This window comes from Balaenoptera musculus, chromosome 6, assembly GCF_009873245.2.
Source record: "Balaenoptera musculus isolate JJ_BM4_2016_0621 chromosome 6, mBalMus1.pri.v3, whole genome shotgun sequence".
In the NCBI taxonomy this organism is placed as follows: Eukaryota; Metazoa; Chordata; class Mammalia; order Artiodactyla; family Balaenopteridae; genus Balaenoptera; species Balaenoptera musculus.
The window spans coordinates 12,645,449-12,660,809 of NC_045790.1; the positions used below are offsets into that span (position 1 = coordinate 12,645,449).

The following is a 15,361-nucleotide window of genomic DNA, read 5'->3' on the forward strand; positions in this document are numbered from 1 at the left end:
CAGGTTCATTTACCTGGGCTTTCTGTGTGTGTGCTGTGTGTGTGTGTGTGCGTGTGCTCTGTGTGTGTGCTCTGTGTGTGTGTGTACAGGTTCATCTATCTGGGCTTTCTGTGTGTGTGCTGTGTGTGTGTGTGCATGTGTGTGTGTGCTGTGTGTGCTCTGTGTGTGTGTGCATGTGTGCGTGTGTGCGTGCGTGTGTGCTGTGTGTGTGCTGTGTGTGTGTGTACAGGTTCATCTATCTGGGCTTTGTGTGTGTGTGCGTGTGTGCATGTGTGTGCATGTGTGTGTGTGTGTGTGTATGTGTGTACAGGTTCACTTACCTGGGCTTTCTCTCTGTCGTCCAGGATACATCCGCAACACAAGCAGCATCTCTCCGCGGGGCTACTCTTCCAGCTCCACCCCTCAGCAGTCTAACTACAGCACCTCCAGTAACAGTATGAACGGCTACAGCAACGTCCCTATGGCCAACCTGGGTGTCCCGGGATCTCCAGGATTCCTGAACGGTTCCCCCACAGGCTCCCCTTACGGAAGTAAGTGCCCTGTCCGTCCCTCCAGCTCTCCCTGTCTCTCTATCCCTGGGTTTTACTCTGCAGTCTTTTGAGGGAGAGTAGCATTCCAACATCTTACTGACTCACGGAGGAGTGGTCCTTCCTGCCTTTTGTACTTTTCCTTTAGTGGACTTGGGCTCATCTGGTTACTCAAAGCCTTTCAAGGGAGAGAAGAGGAGTGAAACGATTCCCTTTTTACAGGGAAACAATAGATGTGGCTCGTGTAGATGAGAGCGAGGAATTACGATTCCAGTTCAGTTAACATTCTGTATACTCTTCATTAGGCACTTCCAGGTGTAGTGTTTTATTTAGTCTTCACAGGAATTCTCTGAGGTCAGTATAGGCAAGGAGGTTTAGGTACCCAGCAGTTAACTGACTTGTGCAAGATCACACAGCTGGAATGGAGCAGGACAAGAATCTGGGCGCAGAGTTAATGACTTCGGGTTATTATGTGTAACACACCATCTCCCTCTTCACTTTGTTACATGGCTCTCCCCTCCCCTATGTACCTCCAGAGAGACGGAACTTGACCGCCGGTGACAGTGTAATATATGGGGACAGAAGCTCTTAGTCCTAATCTGTGGGCTAGCAGCAAGCTAGATGTTCTAGGAAGTTCTGAAAACTCATTCGGGTGGCTTTGGGGGCTAAGCTGGGACCTTGCACAGTGAGCCCAGGAGCCTCAGAGAAGATGAGGCCACTTAGGGAATATTCCAGGCTGGGGGAGAAGCCACCGTGGAGAGTCTGAGTGATTGAGTGGAGTGTCCTTGAAATGCTGTACCTTGTTGCAAGGCTCTGCTGCCCAGAGCGGTTCCCCCGTGCCAGGAACAAGGGCGAGTCAAGGCCATTTCTACCGCAGCTCGGGAAGTGGTGCCGAGGGTCTGGAGACCACTGCTCTCAGCCTTTGGGCCTGTGGTTCCCTGGGGACACACATCCAGGAGTGACTTCTGGGGTACCTGTTCAATTCATTACACTCAACGCTCTACTAAGTGCGGTGAAGATACAGTAGCCAAGCAGCAGAGGTTGGTTCTCCCAGGACAACTAAAATCTCGTTGCTGCAAAGACATGAGTTCTTCATGGTGTCCTGTCACATGGCCAATTCGATCAATGAGATCAGAGGGACTGAGGAAAACAAACTGTTGCTTGCTTCATTTATTTATTTACTTACTTACTTGTTTTTACCTTCTCTTGTTCCAAAAATGTTCTGGGGGAATATTAATAGTCAGATGGGTAGGATGAAAGTGTAAAATAGAAACTATAAGAAACAGATAAAAGAAAAAAATATGTATTGGAAAATTAGATGAATCCAAGGGTTAGTACGGATGCCGTTTGGTCTATTCAAGGGAGTCATTAATTTGGTTTGGAGGCTTACAAGATGGTAAAGCAAAGAGACAAACACTATTTGTTATAAAATTTTATGTCCACACATTATTATTAGTAGCAATAGTAGTACTAGTAGTAGCAGCCACTCAAGAGAAACCTGATTTTTCTGCGGCTGAGACCTTGGAGAGATTTCTCCCATGCATCCTTGTGGAGAGGGTACCCTATGTGCAGAAGGGACCACATCTTCAATAGCCCCTGCAAGTGATACAAGGGCAAAAGAGCCATTGTGTAAATAATGTCACATGATAACGGTCACAACAGTAAGAGTAATTTACAATCACATTCCACCTTAGAGCTTAAAAAGCGTGTTCACACACAGAGTCCAATCAGATCCTCACAACCATATAATATGGATATAATAATCATAATAATTTATCATGTATACAATTTACATGTTTATATATTTATTAATATAATTTATTATACTAGTATCATCATTTTCCCTTCTAAGACATGAAGGGTTATTAAATGACTTACTCAAGGGTTCATTGCCAATAAACAGTAAAAATGTGGCTAGATCATATGTCATCAGATTCAGGATATCATGTTTTTAAATTATTCAATAATATTAAAAATATTTCGTGTCTTTATAACACATTATTAGGCTGAGCCGTATGAAACCACCTCTTTTTTATTTCCAAAAATGTGTAATTTCATATGTTCAATCATACATACATGGTTGAACCATGTGAAATTCTCATTTTTGTAGATCAAAAATGGTTAATATAACAATATAGTGTTTAGTGTGGTGATGGGGGAGGGAGAGAGAAAAAAAAGACAGGAAGGGGTGGGTGGGGTGTGGGTGAAGAGACAGAAAGAGAGAGAGAGAGAGAGAGAGAATGGATGAACGAAATTGCCCATCTGGTGTGGATGGCTTGATGTTTCTTACTAGATAATTCATTCGGTAGAAAGGGACCCTTCCCACTCCAGCAAGTGACAACTTCCTTCCACTACTATCCTTTCTTGATCAATCTCACTGCCACAAGAAAAATAGTAACACCCTGTCTTCAAGTCACCCATTAAAACAAGAGAGCATACACAAAATAGAAAGAGGAAGGTGCCCTGCCCAGAGGGAGTGGGAAACACAGCAGAGAATGTCCTCTTGTTTCCTACTGGGTCTGTGAGACCCCTTGCACCTTCCTTTTCTGAGGAATGGTCTGAAGGAATTGCAAACTGGGAATGGAATTCCAAACAGTGCATTTATTACAATAAAATCCCCTACTGCAAAAATACTGAATACCCTATGGAGTTCATTACAATAGCACGTGACCTGTATTTCTACCCAGCTAAGTCTCAAATTCTCTGGGAAATACAAAAAAATTTTTAAAAATGAAAAAAATTAAAAAGCTCAGGGGGATACCATTTCGTCAGTTCAGTTGCTTGTGTCTGAAAACACCCTTCTCTGATTTTTCATTTTATTTTTTAAACTAGTCTGATGGGGCCGGGCCATGCCATGGAGCAATCACTTGCCAGAGACGTTAAAAAGAAATAAAGCCAAACCTCTCGGTCAAGTTGACTTGCATGACGGCCAGTGCAGAGTATCAAAACCCTGCATCTTTACTGTTTTTGCTCTCACACCACTTCAAAAATGGCCAAACAGATGTTTTTTCAATTTCACATACAAACTTCACTTCCTGGCGGTAGCAGTATGTGCCAAGTTCCAGCTCAGTGCAAGTTTTTATGGCTGAATTCTAAACCCCTGACAATAGGAGGTTATAATGAAACGCTGACAGACCCCTTAGTGCCAACAAATGCAATGGCTCGATGCAAAGGAGGATGTGTGCCTGGTGAGTTCCAGCTGGGACGGTGCAAGCCAATCAATCCTTAGAAGAAGAAAAGTGGTTTTTCCTTAACTCCCCATGTTCACAGAGATTTCTGGGCTAGAAGTGCTTGCCTTTACTTTGGCCTCTATCCATAGAGAGAGGTGTCCGGAGAAATTTTCAGTTTCAAGTATGTGTGATCAACTTTCCTAAAACAGTACATTCTGGTGTCCCCAGAGATGTTCTACTCAACAAGCCTGCAACACCCAAGGGACCACTTCTTCCAAAGTAGAATAGCCACCAAGCACATGCAAAGTTTGGAACAGGATCCATACAGATAGAATGCAACCTGGCCTCAGGGATTCCTACTTCAGTTATATAGTCTTAGAGTCTGTCCCAGGCCTCAATATTTTCATGTTTTCAAAAATAAATATCAAGACATTTTCTGTCATAGAGTGTTAAATGATTATGGTAGAACATTTAGAACATGTGGAAATAGTTTTTAAAAGAAAGTACACTCCCATCGTAAAAAACCACCTTGTTAGTATTTTGGTGTATTTCTATTGTCTTTTTCTTCAGAAAGGAAAAAAAAGTATCCTATGACAACTGTAACATTCTCACTGTAGACGCATTTGAAAAGCAATATCCTATGACAATTGTAACATTCTCACTGTAGACGCATTTGAAAAGCACGCCTATGTAAAAAAGAAAAGAAAAATGACACACTTTATTTCTATGCAGAGATAACCATGGTTAACTTTTAAAGTATAGCCTTGCAGTTATGGATAGATACATTTTGAAAATTACAGCATCTGCTCTGATGCACAGCTAATGGGTTTCAGCCATAAGATCAATGAAAAAGACAGCAGAAGAAAAATGGCAAAGTTCTCAGTCACAGATATGACGCTAGGCTCCATAAAATCCATCAGTGCAGACCTGTGTCCTAAGAATGGAGAACAGATACTAGGAGTGGCGTTTGCATTGCAAAGTTAGCTACAGTCAACAAGCTTCTCCCAGGAATTTGTGAAATGTATCAGTCTCTTTGCTTTTTCCTAGCAGAACAGTTAACAGACAACCTTGTTTACAGGCAGTTAAGCCTTAGATCAAAGAGGCACATTAACATCCAGGAAAGCTATTATGCCTATTGCTCAGGATTATATTATTCTTTCCCAAAGAAACAGAGATTTTCCGTTTGTTTCTTTTAACAGCTTTTGCTGCTTTCTGCTACATCAAAAGTAATACATGTTCATTGTAGGAAATTTTGAAAATACAGACAAGTAAGAGAAAGAAATTTAAGAATCTTCACAATTCTGTCAGCCAGATATCGTCATTAAAAATTTGGATGTGTATCACATCCTGCTAGACTTTTGCTTTGTGTATTTTCTAAAAAATAAGTGGGCTCATTGTCTATGTTATTATGTAATCTGCTTTAGTCATCTGAGGAGGCGTATCTTTCCATGCCATTAAATATTCTTCTCCAATATTAGTTTTAATGTTTGCATAGTGTTCCATTTTATGGACCTAATATAGTTTACCCTATTGCTGGTCACTTCACTTATTTCCCAGTTTTTCAAGACTATAAAAAAGCCCTTGGGTTTTTTTTAATTTTTTGCACATTTATGATTATCTCCTTGGCATTAATTTCTAGAAATTAAATTACTGGGTTAAAAATATGCACATTTTCAAATACTTTGATACATATTATTGAAGTCCCTCCAGAGAGGTTAGTACTCCCCTTAGAAAAGGAATAGTATCTGTTTCCCTGCCCTCTTAATTTTTTCTTAATCTTTATCAATTTGGCAAGTGAAAAATAACATCTCATTACTGTTTTAATTTGCATATGATTACTAATCGGTTTGACCATTTATAGGTCTATAAAGGCCTTTTGGTCATTTTCATTTTTCCTTCTGTGACATTCCTTTTCACTTCCCTTGCCCATTTTTCTAGTGGGATGTTCTCTGATTAATTTATAAAAACTTATTAGCTATTGAGAATCTGAATATATCTAAATAATTATGACAGATATTTTTCCTAATTTGTCATTTGCCTTTTCTGTATGTGTTACAGAAATATTTTTGTCATGTCTTATGATGTTCTGTTTAGGTTTTGGGGTTGAAAGGATTAGGTAAATTACATAACTTCCTAATTTTTCTACTAGCTCCTTTATAATTTTGTTTTTACAAATAACTTTGTTTAATCCACTTCGATTTACTTTCGTGTTTAACACGAGGAAGCACTCTAAATTTTGTCTCCAAATGGCTAGCGTATTGTTCCCATGTGTTTATTTCCCCACTAATTTGAAATGTCACCTTTATTAAGTTCTAATTCTCACGTATACTCGGGTCTGTTTCTGGACTCTCTTTTCGCCAAGGACTTGTCTGCCTATTTCTATGCTGGTATAACACTGATTTCATTTGTGTAGGCTTATCATAAGTTTTAATATCTGTTAAGACAAATGCCTCCTTAAAAAAATTTTTTTTAACAAAACTTTCTGGCTCTAACAGTGTTGTTGTTGTTTTAAATAGATAAATATAGAAGTTATGTTTGTTGACACACACACATTAAAATTTCCTTTAGGCTTTTTATTATAGCCACATTAAATTTTAAGTTTGGATGTAATTTGACATTTTACAAAAATTCTGTTAAAAATATTTTAAATGGGCATGTTACAGCTCTGTGCTTATTCAGAGAATTGTAACAATTCTTTTACGCCACTTGGTGAAGCTTGAAGCGACTCCTTTCCCACTGAGAGGCGGCCGTGCTAATGAGCCTACTTTTGGATCTGTTGCTAGAAAAGAAGTATTTGTAAAAGTGAGTCATATGCTGAATATGAACGGAACTGAGTGCGTGTGTGTGTCTAATTCACATTAGAAAAACCCTCCTCTATCATGGTGTATGAGGGGGGATTCTGCTATTGCAAAATCAGAAACCAAGGTGCCATTCTGGTGCTCGCGTGGATCACGTAGTATGGCAGAGATTGGACGGTGGTCAGAATCAGGGGCTCCTGAGTCTCAGCTTTCCTTTGGCCTCTGATTCTGTGCCTTACAGAGAGAGGAGAGGACTCACCCACCCACCCTGCTCACACACACACACATTTCACTGATGCTAAAACCAAGGCTAGAAGAGGAGACTGACTCAGAACTATGAATAAGATCCATTCTCAGTGCTTACACCTGTATCCTCTCCCATAACGATAGTGAATTAGCCAGATTTCTTCTTCATTTGCATCTTCAAGTATTACATGAGACTCTTTAAGGATTTTTTCCTCCTTTCCAATTTTTTCTTTTTTAATTTTTTATTGACGTATAGTTGAATTACAATGTTGTGTTAATTACTGCTGTATAGCAAAGTGACTCAGTTATACATATATATACATTCTTTTTCATATTCTTTTCCATTATGGTTTATCGCAGGATATTGAATGTAGTTCCCTGTGCTACACAGTAGGACCTTGTTTATTCATTCTATATATATTGATACCACCATTTTTTTCTTTTGATTCATATTACTTGTGGAAAGACCGAGATGTATTTCGATGCTTCCTTCTGCACTGCCCTTTAAATCAGGACCACTTCAGGATAAGAAGTTTTTAGATAAAGCTCTTTTTTTTTTTTTGAAGTCTTTGGTTTGTCGTACGGCTGTAAAAGACATCATATTGGAGGTACGCTGTATGATTGCTTTATATAGGCAATTTGTGAACACAGCCCAAAGTCTATCTTTATATGGAGAGGGGGGAAATGGGGATGCAGTCTTCCACAGGACATCAAAACACTGGACCTTCAATTCACCTTGTACTTGGTCTTTGAACCATAACTCGCACTCATGTTCTCACTTTCAGATTTACTTTGTGGAGTATCTGGACCACTGATGGTATGAAGTAGAAGTCAGCACTCTTAGCCTTTGTCATGGCCTTTGCCATTACATTCCAGTAATTCTTTTACCAAGTCATGTGACTTGGACAGTTCAGAATTCTGGACATTATACTAAAATGAGCCCCTGAAACTTGACCTGATACTATAAAATGCTATCTCGAACAATTCTACCCTTGTGAACTCAAGTTTACCCCTTTCTCGAGCAAGTTGAACCTAGGAGAAGATTATCTTCTTGTATGATGTGACTTGGTGGAGTGTCTGACATTAAGATGTGGGGCCCTTCGTTGTGTAAATTGCCTTTATTTTTCCTGGAAATCCACAACACTTAGTTTTTGGCTTCCTTTGAGTCGCTTTAATGTTAATATTGGTATTTTTTTCTACACATCACATCAGAGGAGGCTGACTTGCAGCTTTATTTCCCAGGAGCTCTGAAAGTAGAGGAAGAAGGAGGTAATCTCTTAAATGTTAATAAACTTTTACATTTAATGAGGAAGTGGCCCATAGAGATGGTGCACTCAGAGAAGATGCCAGCCCTACAGATCAAACCTCTGGTGCCCTGAGAATTGCCAGGGAAGCACATGGCTCCCAGACAGGACTACTTTTTAGGGTAAAGAAAGAGGTTTCTGTTTTTTAGTAGACTTGATAATTTTTCAGCTGTTGGTCTTAGCCTTCTCTTGTCGAGCTTCTATTCGTGGATTAAGACCTGTCACAATTTCATCTCCTGCTGACACTTTCCTGACTCTTCCAGGCGGAAAAGCACTCTGCCCGCTGTATCTCAGCGTCCTGTACACTCCTCCAATAGGACAATGACCCTATTAGTTGTTTTATTTGTTTATTCCTCCCACGGGACAGGGCAGGGACATGGTCACATTCAACTGCTTTTTGAATCCCTGGAATCAGGAACAATGCCTGGAATAAATTCATAATTTCTCAATCAATGTGTAGAGGTTGTATGTACTGAAGAAAGAACTTAACTCCTAGATCTTTCTCTTTCTAAAAAAGGATTGTGCATTTGCTTTCCAGTCATGTCATCAAGTCCCACTGTTGGATCTTCCAGCACGTCCTCCATCCTCCCATTTTCCTCTTCAGTTTTTCCTGCTGTCAAACAGAAGAGTGCCTTTGCCCCTGTCATCAGGCCCCAAGGCTCCCCTTCGCCCGCTTGCTCCAGTGGCAATGGAAATGGATTCAGAGGTAAGCAAAGTAGCGCCTTGGGCATCAGCGTGATACATGTGCCACAGGGTCAGCAAAGTAAGAGCAAACATTTCAGCGTCCTTCTGTATCTCTAGCCATTTACCTCCAAGAAGATGCTTTGGTGTTTGCATCATGAGACCCAAACGACTTGTACACCTGGGCTAGTTCTCTCTCCAAGAGCAAGATGGGGGAATAACAGAGAAGTTGGACCACTCTGCAAGCACACAAATTAACTATGGTGGGGTCATATGTACCCTCTAGGAGCATCGGACTCCCCAGACCTCTGCTTTTCACAAGGCCATGTCACTATTTCCCAGAAGGTGCCTGGCCACCACAGCAGATGCCACACGGTGACTACTGCTTACCAAATCGGCTTGCCATCTGCAGTGCGTTCCCAGTCCCATGGCACGAATGGACGAGATCCATCAGGAGAAACGAGCAAGTTCTGAGAATTCTGGTTACGTGCTGGTCAAATTGATAGCAGGTGCCTGATCAGGGGTGGGGTAGGGAAGAAAGAAAAAAAGACATACTGGGTCTAAGAACAAACATTAATATCCCCCGTCAAACCCATTTTTGAGCAATGTCCTAAAATATAATATGACATGACATAGCACGAATGTGATGAGTACATGAGAATCTAATCATCTCATTGTGAATGGGAGGCAGCTGATGGCAAAAGAGCAAATTGGAAACTGCTGAACGCCAGGGAGCTTAACGACCCACATTATTTTTAGGCTGCTCCCTGCGTCTTGACATGAAAACATTCACGACAAGCAGTGTTGGATGAAACCAAAGAGGGCAGAGGTTTGGTTAACCCCTCGTGGATCAAAGACTCTGAGGTCAGCAGAGCCTCGAATGGGCTGTGCTGTCCCTGGAATGGCATCTGCCTAGTGGCTTTATTGATGGCGCAGGGGTTCCCGAGGCTTTGGGGACACCCGTGAGGGTGCAGTCACCCGTTGTGGCCAAGCACAGCTCTGGGAGGTACGTCAGGTTCCTGACACATTCTACCATTGGAGCGATGGTACCTCCTTGAAGTCAAGTGACTTGACAGACAAACTGTGAAATAAGAGTTGAAAGCCCAGCCCTCAGAAGAGCCCCTAAAAATTCTTTTGCTTCTAACTAGACAAAGCAGCTGGGTCTACATGCCGCCCAGCATGGGAGTAGTTGGAAACATCTGTATATCTGAAGGAAAAAAAATATATATATGTATTTGCTTTTTATCCAGATGTCAGATCCAGAGAGAAATAGGCTCCACCTGTAGCTAAGCGTCTCCACCTGCCGCACCTCCCAACAAAGACCAGTGGTTTCTAGCCTGTCATTAGGGGACATGCTCAGAACTTTTCCCACGATGGCTTCACCTCCAGACTGGGAAAGGAAAACAATTGCTGAATTTTTGCTGCATATTCCCCTTCCCTATCTTATCTCCCCTTCAGCAATATGACTCCCCTTTCCAAGTACTATGGTTTTAGTCATGTCCCTTAAACCTGGCAGGGCTGCAGCAACATGGATGGACCTAGAGATTGTCATACTGAGTGAAGTAAGTCAGAAAGAGAAAGACAAATATCGTAGGATATGGCTTATATGTGGAATCTAAAAAAAGGGTACAAAGGAACTCGTACCTATCTACAAAACAGGAATAGAGTTACAGATGTAGAAAACAAACATGGTTACCAGGGGGTAAGGGGAGGAGGGATAAATTGGGGGATTGGGATTTACATATACACACTACTATATATACAATAGATAACTAATAATGACCTATTGTATAGCCCAGGGCACTCTACTCAATACTCTGTAATGGCCTACATGGGAAAAGAACCTCAAAAAGAGTGGATATATGTATATGTATAACTGATTCACTCTGCTGTACAGCAGAAACTAACACAGCATTGTAAATCAACAGACTCCAAGAAAAATTTTAAAAAACACAAACAAACCTGGCAGGGGCCACAAAGGTTTCGTTGGGGAAATGCAGAGTGAGAGGCCCAAGAAAGACTTAAGGGCGAGGGCAAGCGCAGGTGCAGGAGGACAGGAGGGGTACAGCCCTTCCTTCATTCCAGGCAACTCTTGCAAATATTTTCAGCTTCACTTTAAGGAAGAAAAGTGCAACTTGACTGCCACTTGCCACCCCTCCCCCAGTCCCCCTCTCTCATGCAGGGACTGAGTCAGGGGAGAAGAGCTGGTTGACTTAGATCCCTCTGGGTCTGTGCTGTCCAGGGAGACCCATCTGTGGGGCCTGTCCAGCTTGCAGCCCTCAGGGAGGCCAGGACAAAGTTTTCCCTGGCAGCCATGGCCTGGAATCCCCACCCTGCTAGTGGCTGCATGCCCAAGGGCCCCTGTGGTGTCACCTGGTCAGGGTGCAGTTGTCCCAAAGAGCTGGAACGGTCTGTGTGGTCACAGCAAGGTTTCCTGGTGGAGGCAGCAGCAGCTGAAATAGCCAGCAGACCCCCTCTAGGGTCCTCAGCCATGCGAGCTTCTGTCACTACCAGTGACACAGTGTCTGAGCAGCACATTCGTAACTGTGTGTGCAGGAGTGACAATTGAGTTGGTTACACACAGACACAGGTCCTGGGCTCTAGTTCATTTCTATAGAATCACTGAGACGTCCTGAGCCTCTTTGAGGTCCTACAACTCCCTCCAAATTTCCCTGGTGATTTGAACCTTAAGGAGGAGGAGGAGGATGGGGGGCGGGATGGAGGAGGAAAAGGTGGAGGGGAAGGAGACAACAACACTTAAATTAGGAGCTGGAGACTAAAAAACAAAGAACTATGAAAATACAAAGTAGTGTGTGGAGAAATAGGAGAGAATTCCGAGGAGAACCTCGAAGACTACCAACCGTGGGAAGAACACGGAACTTGACTTCAGCAGACATTGCAGGCTGTACCAGTGCATCCGTACCAGTCACCATCATCTGAGAGCCTTGGTCTCCTAGCCTGTTAAACAGGAGAACTGATCGCTCTATCCCAAGGTGTTTGAGAAGCAACGTGTGCGAAGAAGTAGGAAAGGTGAAGGACATTTCATACAGCAGAGAGAGGCTGGAGCTGACAAAGGATGCCTTCCAGAAGCCTTCACTCTGGTTCTTCCTCATTTTGGACCGGTGACTAGCAGTTCAAGGTCCAGCATCACCGGGTGTCCCGTTGGTGCAGAGAGGGAGAGAGCCACGCTGAGCTTGACTACACGGCCTGCAGTCACTGAATGAAGGGATCCTGGGGTGACGGGGGCTGAGTGGCAGGACGCCCCCTCTCTTTAGGGACAGTGGGAGAGTGTAAATGTGGCCTGAGGCGGAGGCTGACCACAGGCTGAGAGGGAGTTTCTTCTCTCCACTTGCTCTAAGGTGAGGCAGTCTTAGTCACCTGCAGAGGGACTGTGCAGCCAACACTCTCCGAGACTCGCTGACTGTGCCTGGATCCCACGTGCAAGATGCTGAACCGAGTGCCTCATAGGAATGATCTTGTTCCAGCCTCTCGTGTGACCCAAAGGTGACGATCTTACTGGTATCACCATTTTTAGTTGAGCTTGCCCAGGGCCACACAGCCAGTGACTGATGACTTGAACTCAGACATTTTGACCCCAGAGCCTGCGCTCTGACAGCCCGCTGTCTCTCCGGGGACAGAAGTAGTATATAGGTCCTCTCTTCACCGTTCGCCCGTACCAACTTTCCACCTGGACTGAAGAGGGATTATTACATTCCCATGAAATGTCAAAGGTAAAAAGAAATTGGACAACGTGCAGTGTAGGATTCTCCCAAGTAACTGCTGCTTTCTGTCTGTTGGCTACGGTTTCTACAAGCAAAAAGTCAGGGTCACCACGGAGCAGAGTGCAGCCCAAGCGGTGCCTGGTGTGAGACCAGGAAGAAGGAAAATCCATGAAATCTGCTGTTCTTCAGTCATGCAGTGGATCTCGTTCTTGGAGAGGCTCTGCCCTTTTAATCTTCTTAGATAACTCTCTGAGGACGCAGGAAAAGGAAGGGGCTGATGAGTCTGAAGTGTAATAGACAAGTTAAAGTTGAAAACGTGAGCCCGAAACCTACTGCTGGGGAGCTATACGTGCAGTGTTCAATTTCCCCACCTTCTACCTCATTTATCAGGCATTCACAGTTGATGAGTATAGATCGTCGAGATAATAGTATGCACTATGTGCCAGATTCGTTTTCCAGCTCCCTCCAGGAAAAAAAAAAATAGAATAAAATAAAATACCTCCTACACTCTGGGATAATTACCAGGGTTGCTATATCTCCAAATCATTGGGGAGTGTCCAGAATTGAACTGCCTTTATTGAAAGGTTACATCGATTCAATATATAGTAATACAGGCAAAAATAATTAAGGGTTTGCTCGCTGTGTAAGACCTTAATCCGGATCTCACAAACATTCAATAAAGGCTGTATGGTCAGGGAGATAGATGGCTGACAATTTTGCCTGAGAAGACTGGCTGGCAAGGAGAGAAGAGGTAGAGGGAGGGAAGGGAAGAGGAGAGGGATAGGGGAAGGGAGGGGTGGGGGGGAGAGGAGGGAAGGAGGGAGGGAGAGAGAGAGAGGTGCTGGAAGAAGCAGGAAGAATTTTGTCCATTTGCTTATCAGGTTAGTGAACACCGTTCAGCAAAATGCTTCTATGATGTTTGATAAGCCCTCTAGATGAGGCTTAAACAATAAAACTCAAAGGATCAAATTCCAGATGCAGTGTGAAGTTTGGACACAAGGAAACTATTCTGCCAGTTTCCAAGAATGTGAAAATTCGATGGGTTCATCGCCCAAAAGCCAAGGCCAGAGGGTTGCGTTTTGCTGTGTGATTTTTCCACATTGTGCTGATGCTGCTTTATTTCTCCTATCGAGGGGAAACCTTGGACCTGATGCCACCCGGACAGGCATTTCCCGTATCCTCTTGACAGATAGAGGGGCGCTGGACACTGCGCTTGGATTGGGGGTGAAGAGTAGAGATTGGGGTGACTCCCAAATTAGGAACTAAATTACGTCTTTTGTTCCAGCAGATCAGCACCCCTTAGTGAATGGACATCACATACGGCAGTGAGCCCCAAAGGAAGACGAGCTAGTTAGGAAAAAAAACAACTCATCCAATTTCAGCTAGGATGGATAGAAACCTAGGATGGATAGAAAAGTCCGATTTGTTATAAATGATACCTAGTAAGTAACTCAATAGGCTTGGCACCTGGAATTTATTTTCCTCTTCCAACCATATAATCTAGAAATTATTTTAGTCTAATAGTGAAAAATATATTAGACATATATTACAATTTAGTTTACATGTTTATGTCTCTTATGTCATGTATACAACCCATTAATGTAAAGCAAAACATAATTTTTGGCCTCCCAAGCAAAACTTCAACAAGCTTTGTTTATGTTTCAGTGATTCAGTAAGGTTTTGGTGCCTCTCATTGGCTGTCTGCTAGACCAGACCTGGAGACAATGGGTCCCCATATCAGCTGAGGGCACCATTGCCCTGGACGGTACCAAACTGTCCATCCCAGGCCCCACCCCTCTCTCTGGTTTCTAGACCTTAATGTAAAGAATCTCTAAGTCTCATGCCTGTGCCACTCTTCCCTTGCAGCCATGACCGGACTTGTCGTGCCCCCAATGTAAAGAAGAGGAAGAAATGCTTTCTTATAGCACAAAACTGCTTACTCTGGTGGACCAATAATGAAGAAAGCACTAGGAGCTCTCTGGGGAAAGTTGTGCCCCGAGTGAACATGATGGACAGATCTGGGTTTGCAAGGAGCTGCCTCTTACCTGGTCTCACGTTTCTTGTGTAGCTCTGATGGTAACAACACAAACTGACCCTCCAGGGAACAAGGACAAAAGATGTCATTGACGTAGTCAGTGCTAAGAGCAGAAATGCAATTCTTTGTTATGAACATTATGAGAACCACCTTCCTATGTTTGTAAAATATTTAAGAAAAAAAATTGGCAAACGATTCATGCTTAATATTTTGGATACTATTTGTTTTTCTTTGTAGGAAAAAAAAGTTGAAAGTTTCTATTTTCTATGAAGCCTTTCAGATACCAATTTAGTTTATGCAGAAAAAAAAATTGAACAAAACAAACAGGGTACCAGCATGGAAGACTTTCTTAAAATGAAACCTGAATTGAATGATGAAATGTTGTTGTATGTGTGTTTGCTTATAGTTTAATCTCTTTAAAAAACAAACAAACAAAAAAACAAAAAAAGGGAAAAATTTTAAAATGTTTTACAATTATTTAAATAAATAAACGTGTAACTTATTGTAAGTAGAGGTAGAAATTAAGACCTTTTTGGAAGAGAGAGGAATTTCTCTTCCTGGTGTAAAATGGAAGTGATGCGAACATGTAGTAACAAGTTTAAAAGGTGTGTGATCATTACTGCAGTTACTTACTAGACTCTTATCCCCCATCCCGCCTCCCCCTCTTTTTCCATCATTTTACTGACCCACAGGCAAGAACACGTACCTTATGTAGAACAACCCGATGCAGAAACAAGGATGCAAGTCCACGCACATACGCAAATACTCAAACCCATCAATCCATTCCCAGCTCCGTCTGCTTTCTAAATAGTCTACATGTCCCTTTAGGTATTCACTCTTTGTGAATACATAATTTTTAAAATTTATATTAGCGTTCA

At 42.5% G+C, this 15,361-nt stretch overlaps 1 protein-coding gene across 1 annotated transcript in view; it reads left to right on the forward strand.

Annotated features, from left to right (window-relative positions):
- Window positions 1-14,919, forward strand: part of EBF2 (EBF transcription factor 2) — a 190,099-nt gene extending 175,180 nt beyond the window's left edge. Inside the window, exons 14-16 of the mRNA XM_036856859.1 lie at window positions 345-530; window positions 8,584-8,751; window positions 14,315-14,919. Coding sequence (XP_036712754.1) covers window positions 345-530; window positions 8,584-8,751; window positions 14,315-14,346 — 386 coding nt within the window. The 3' untranslated portion in view covers window positions 14,347-14,919. The remainder of the gene's footprint in view (window positions 1-344; window positions 531-8,583; window positions 8,752-14,314) is intronic.
- Window positions 14,920-15,361: the final 442 nt, after the last annotated feature.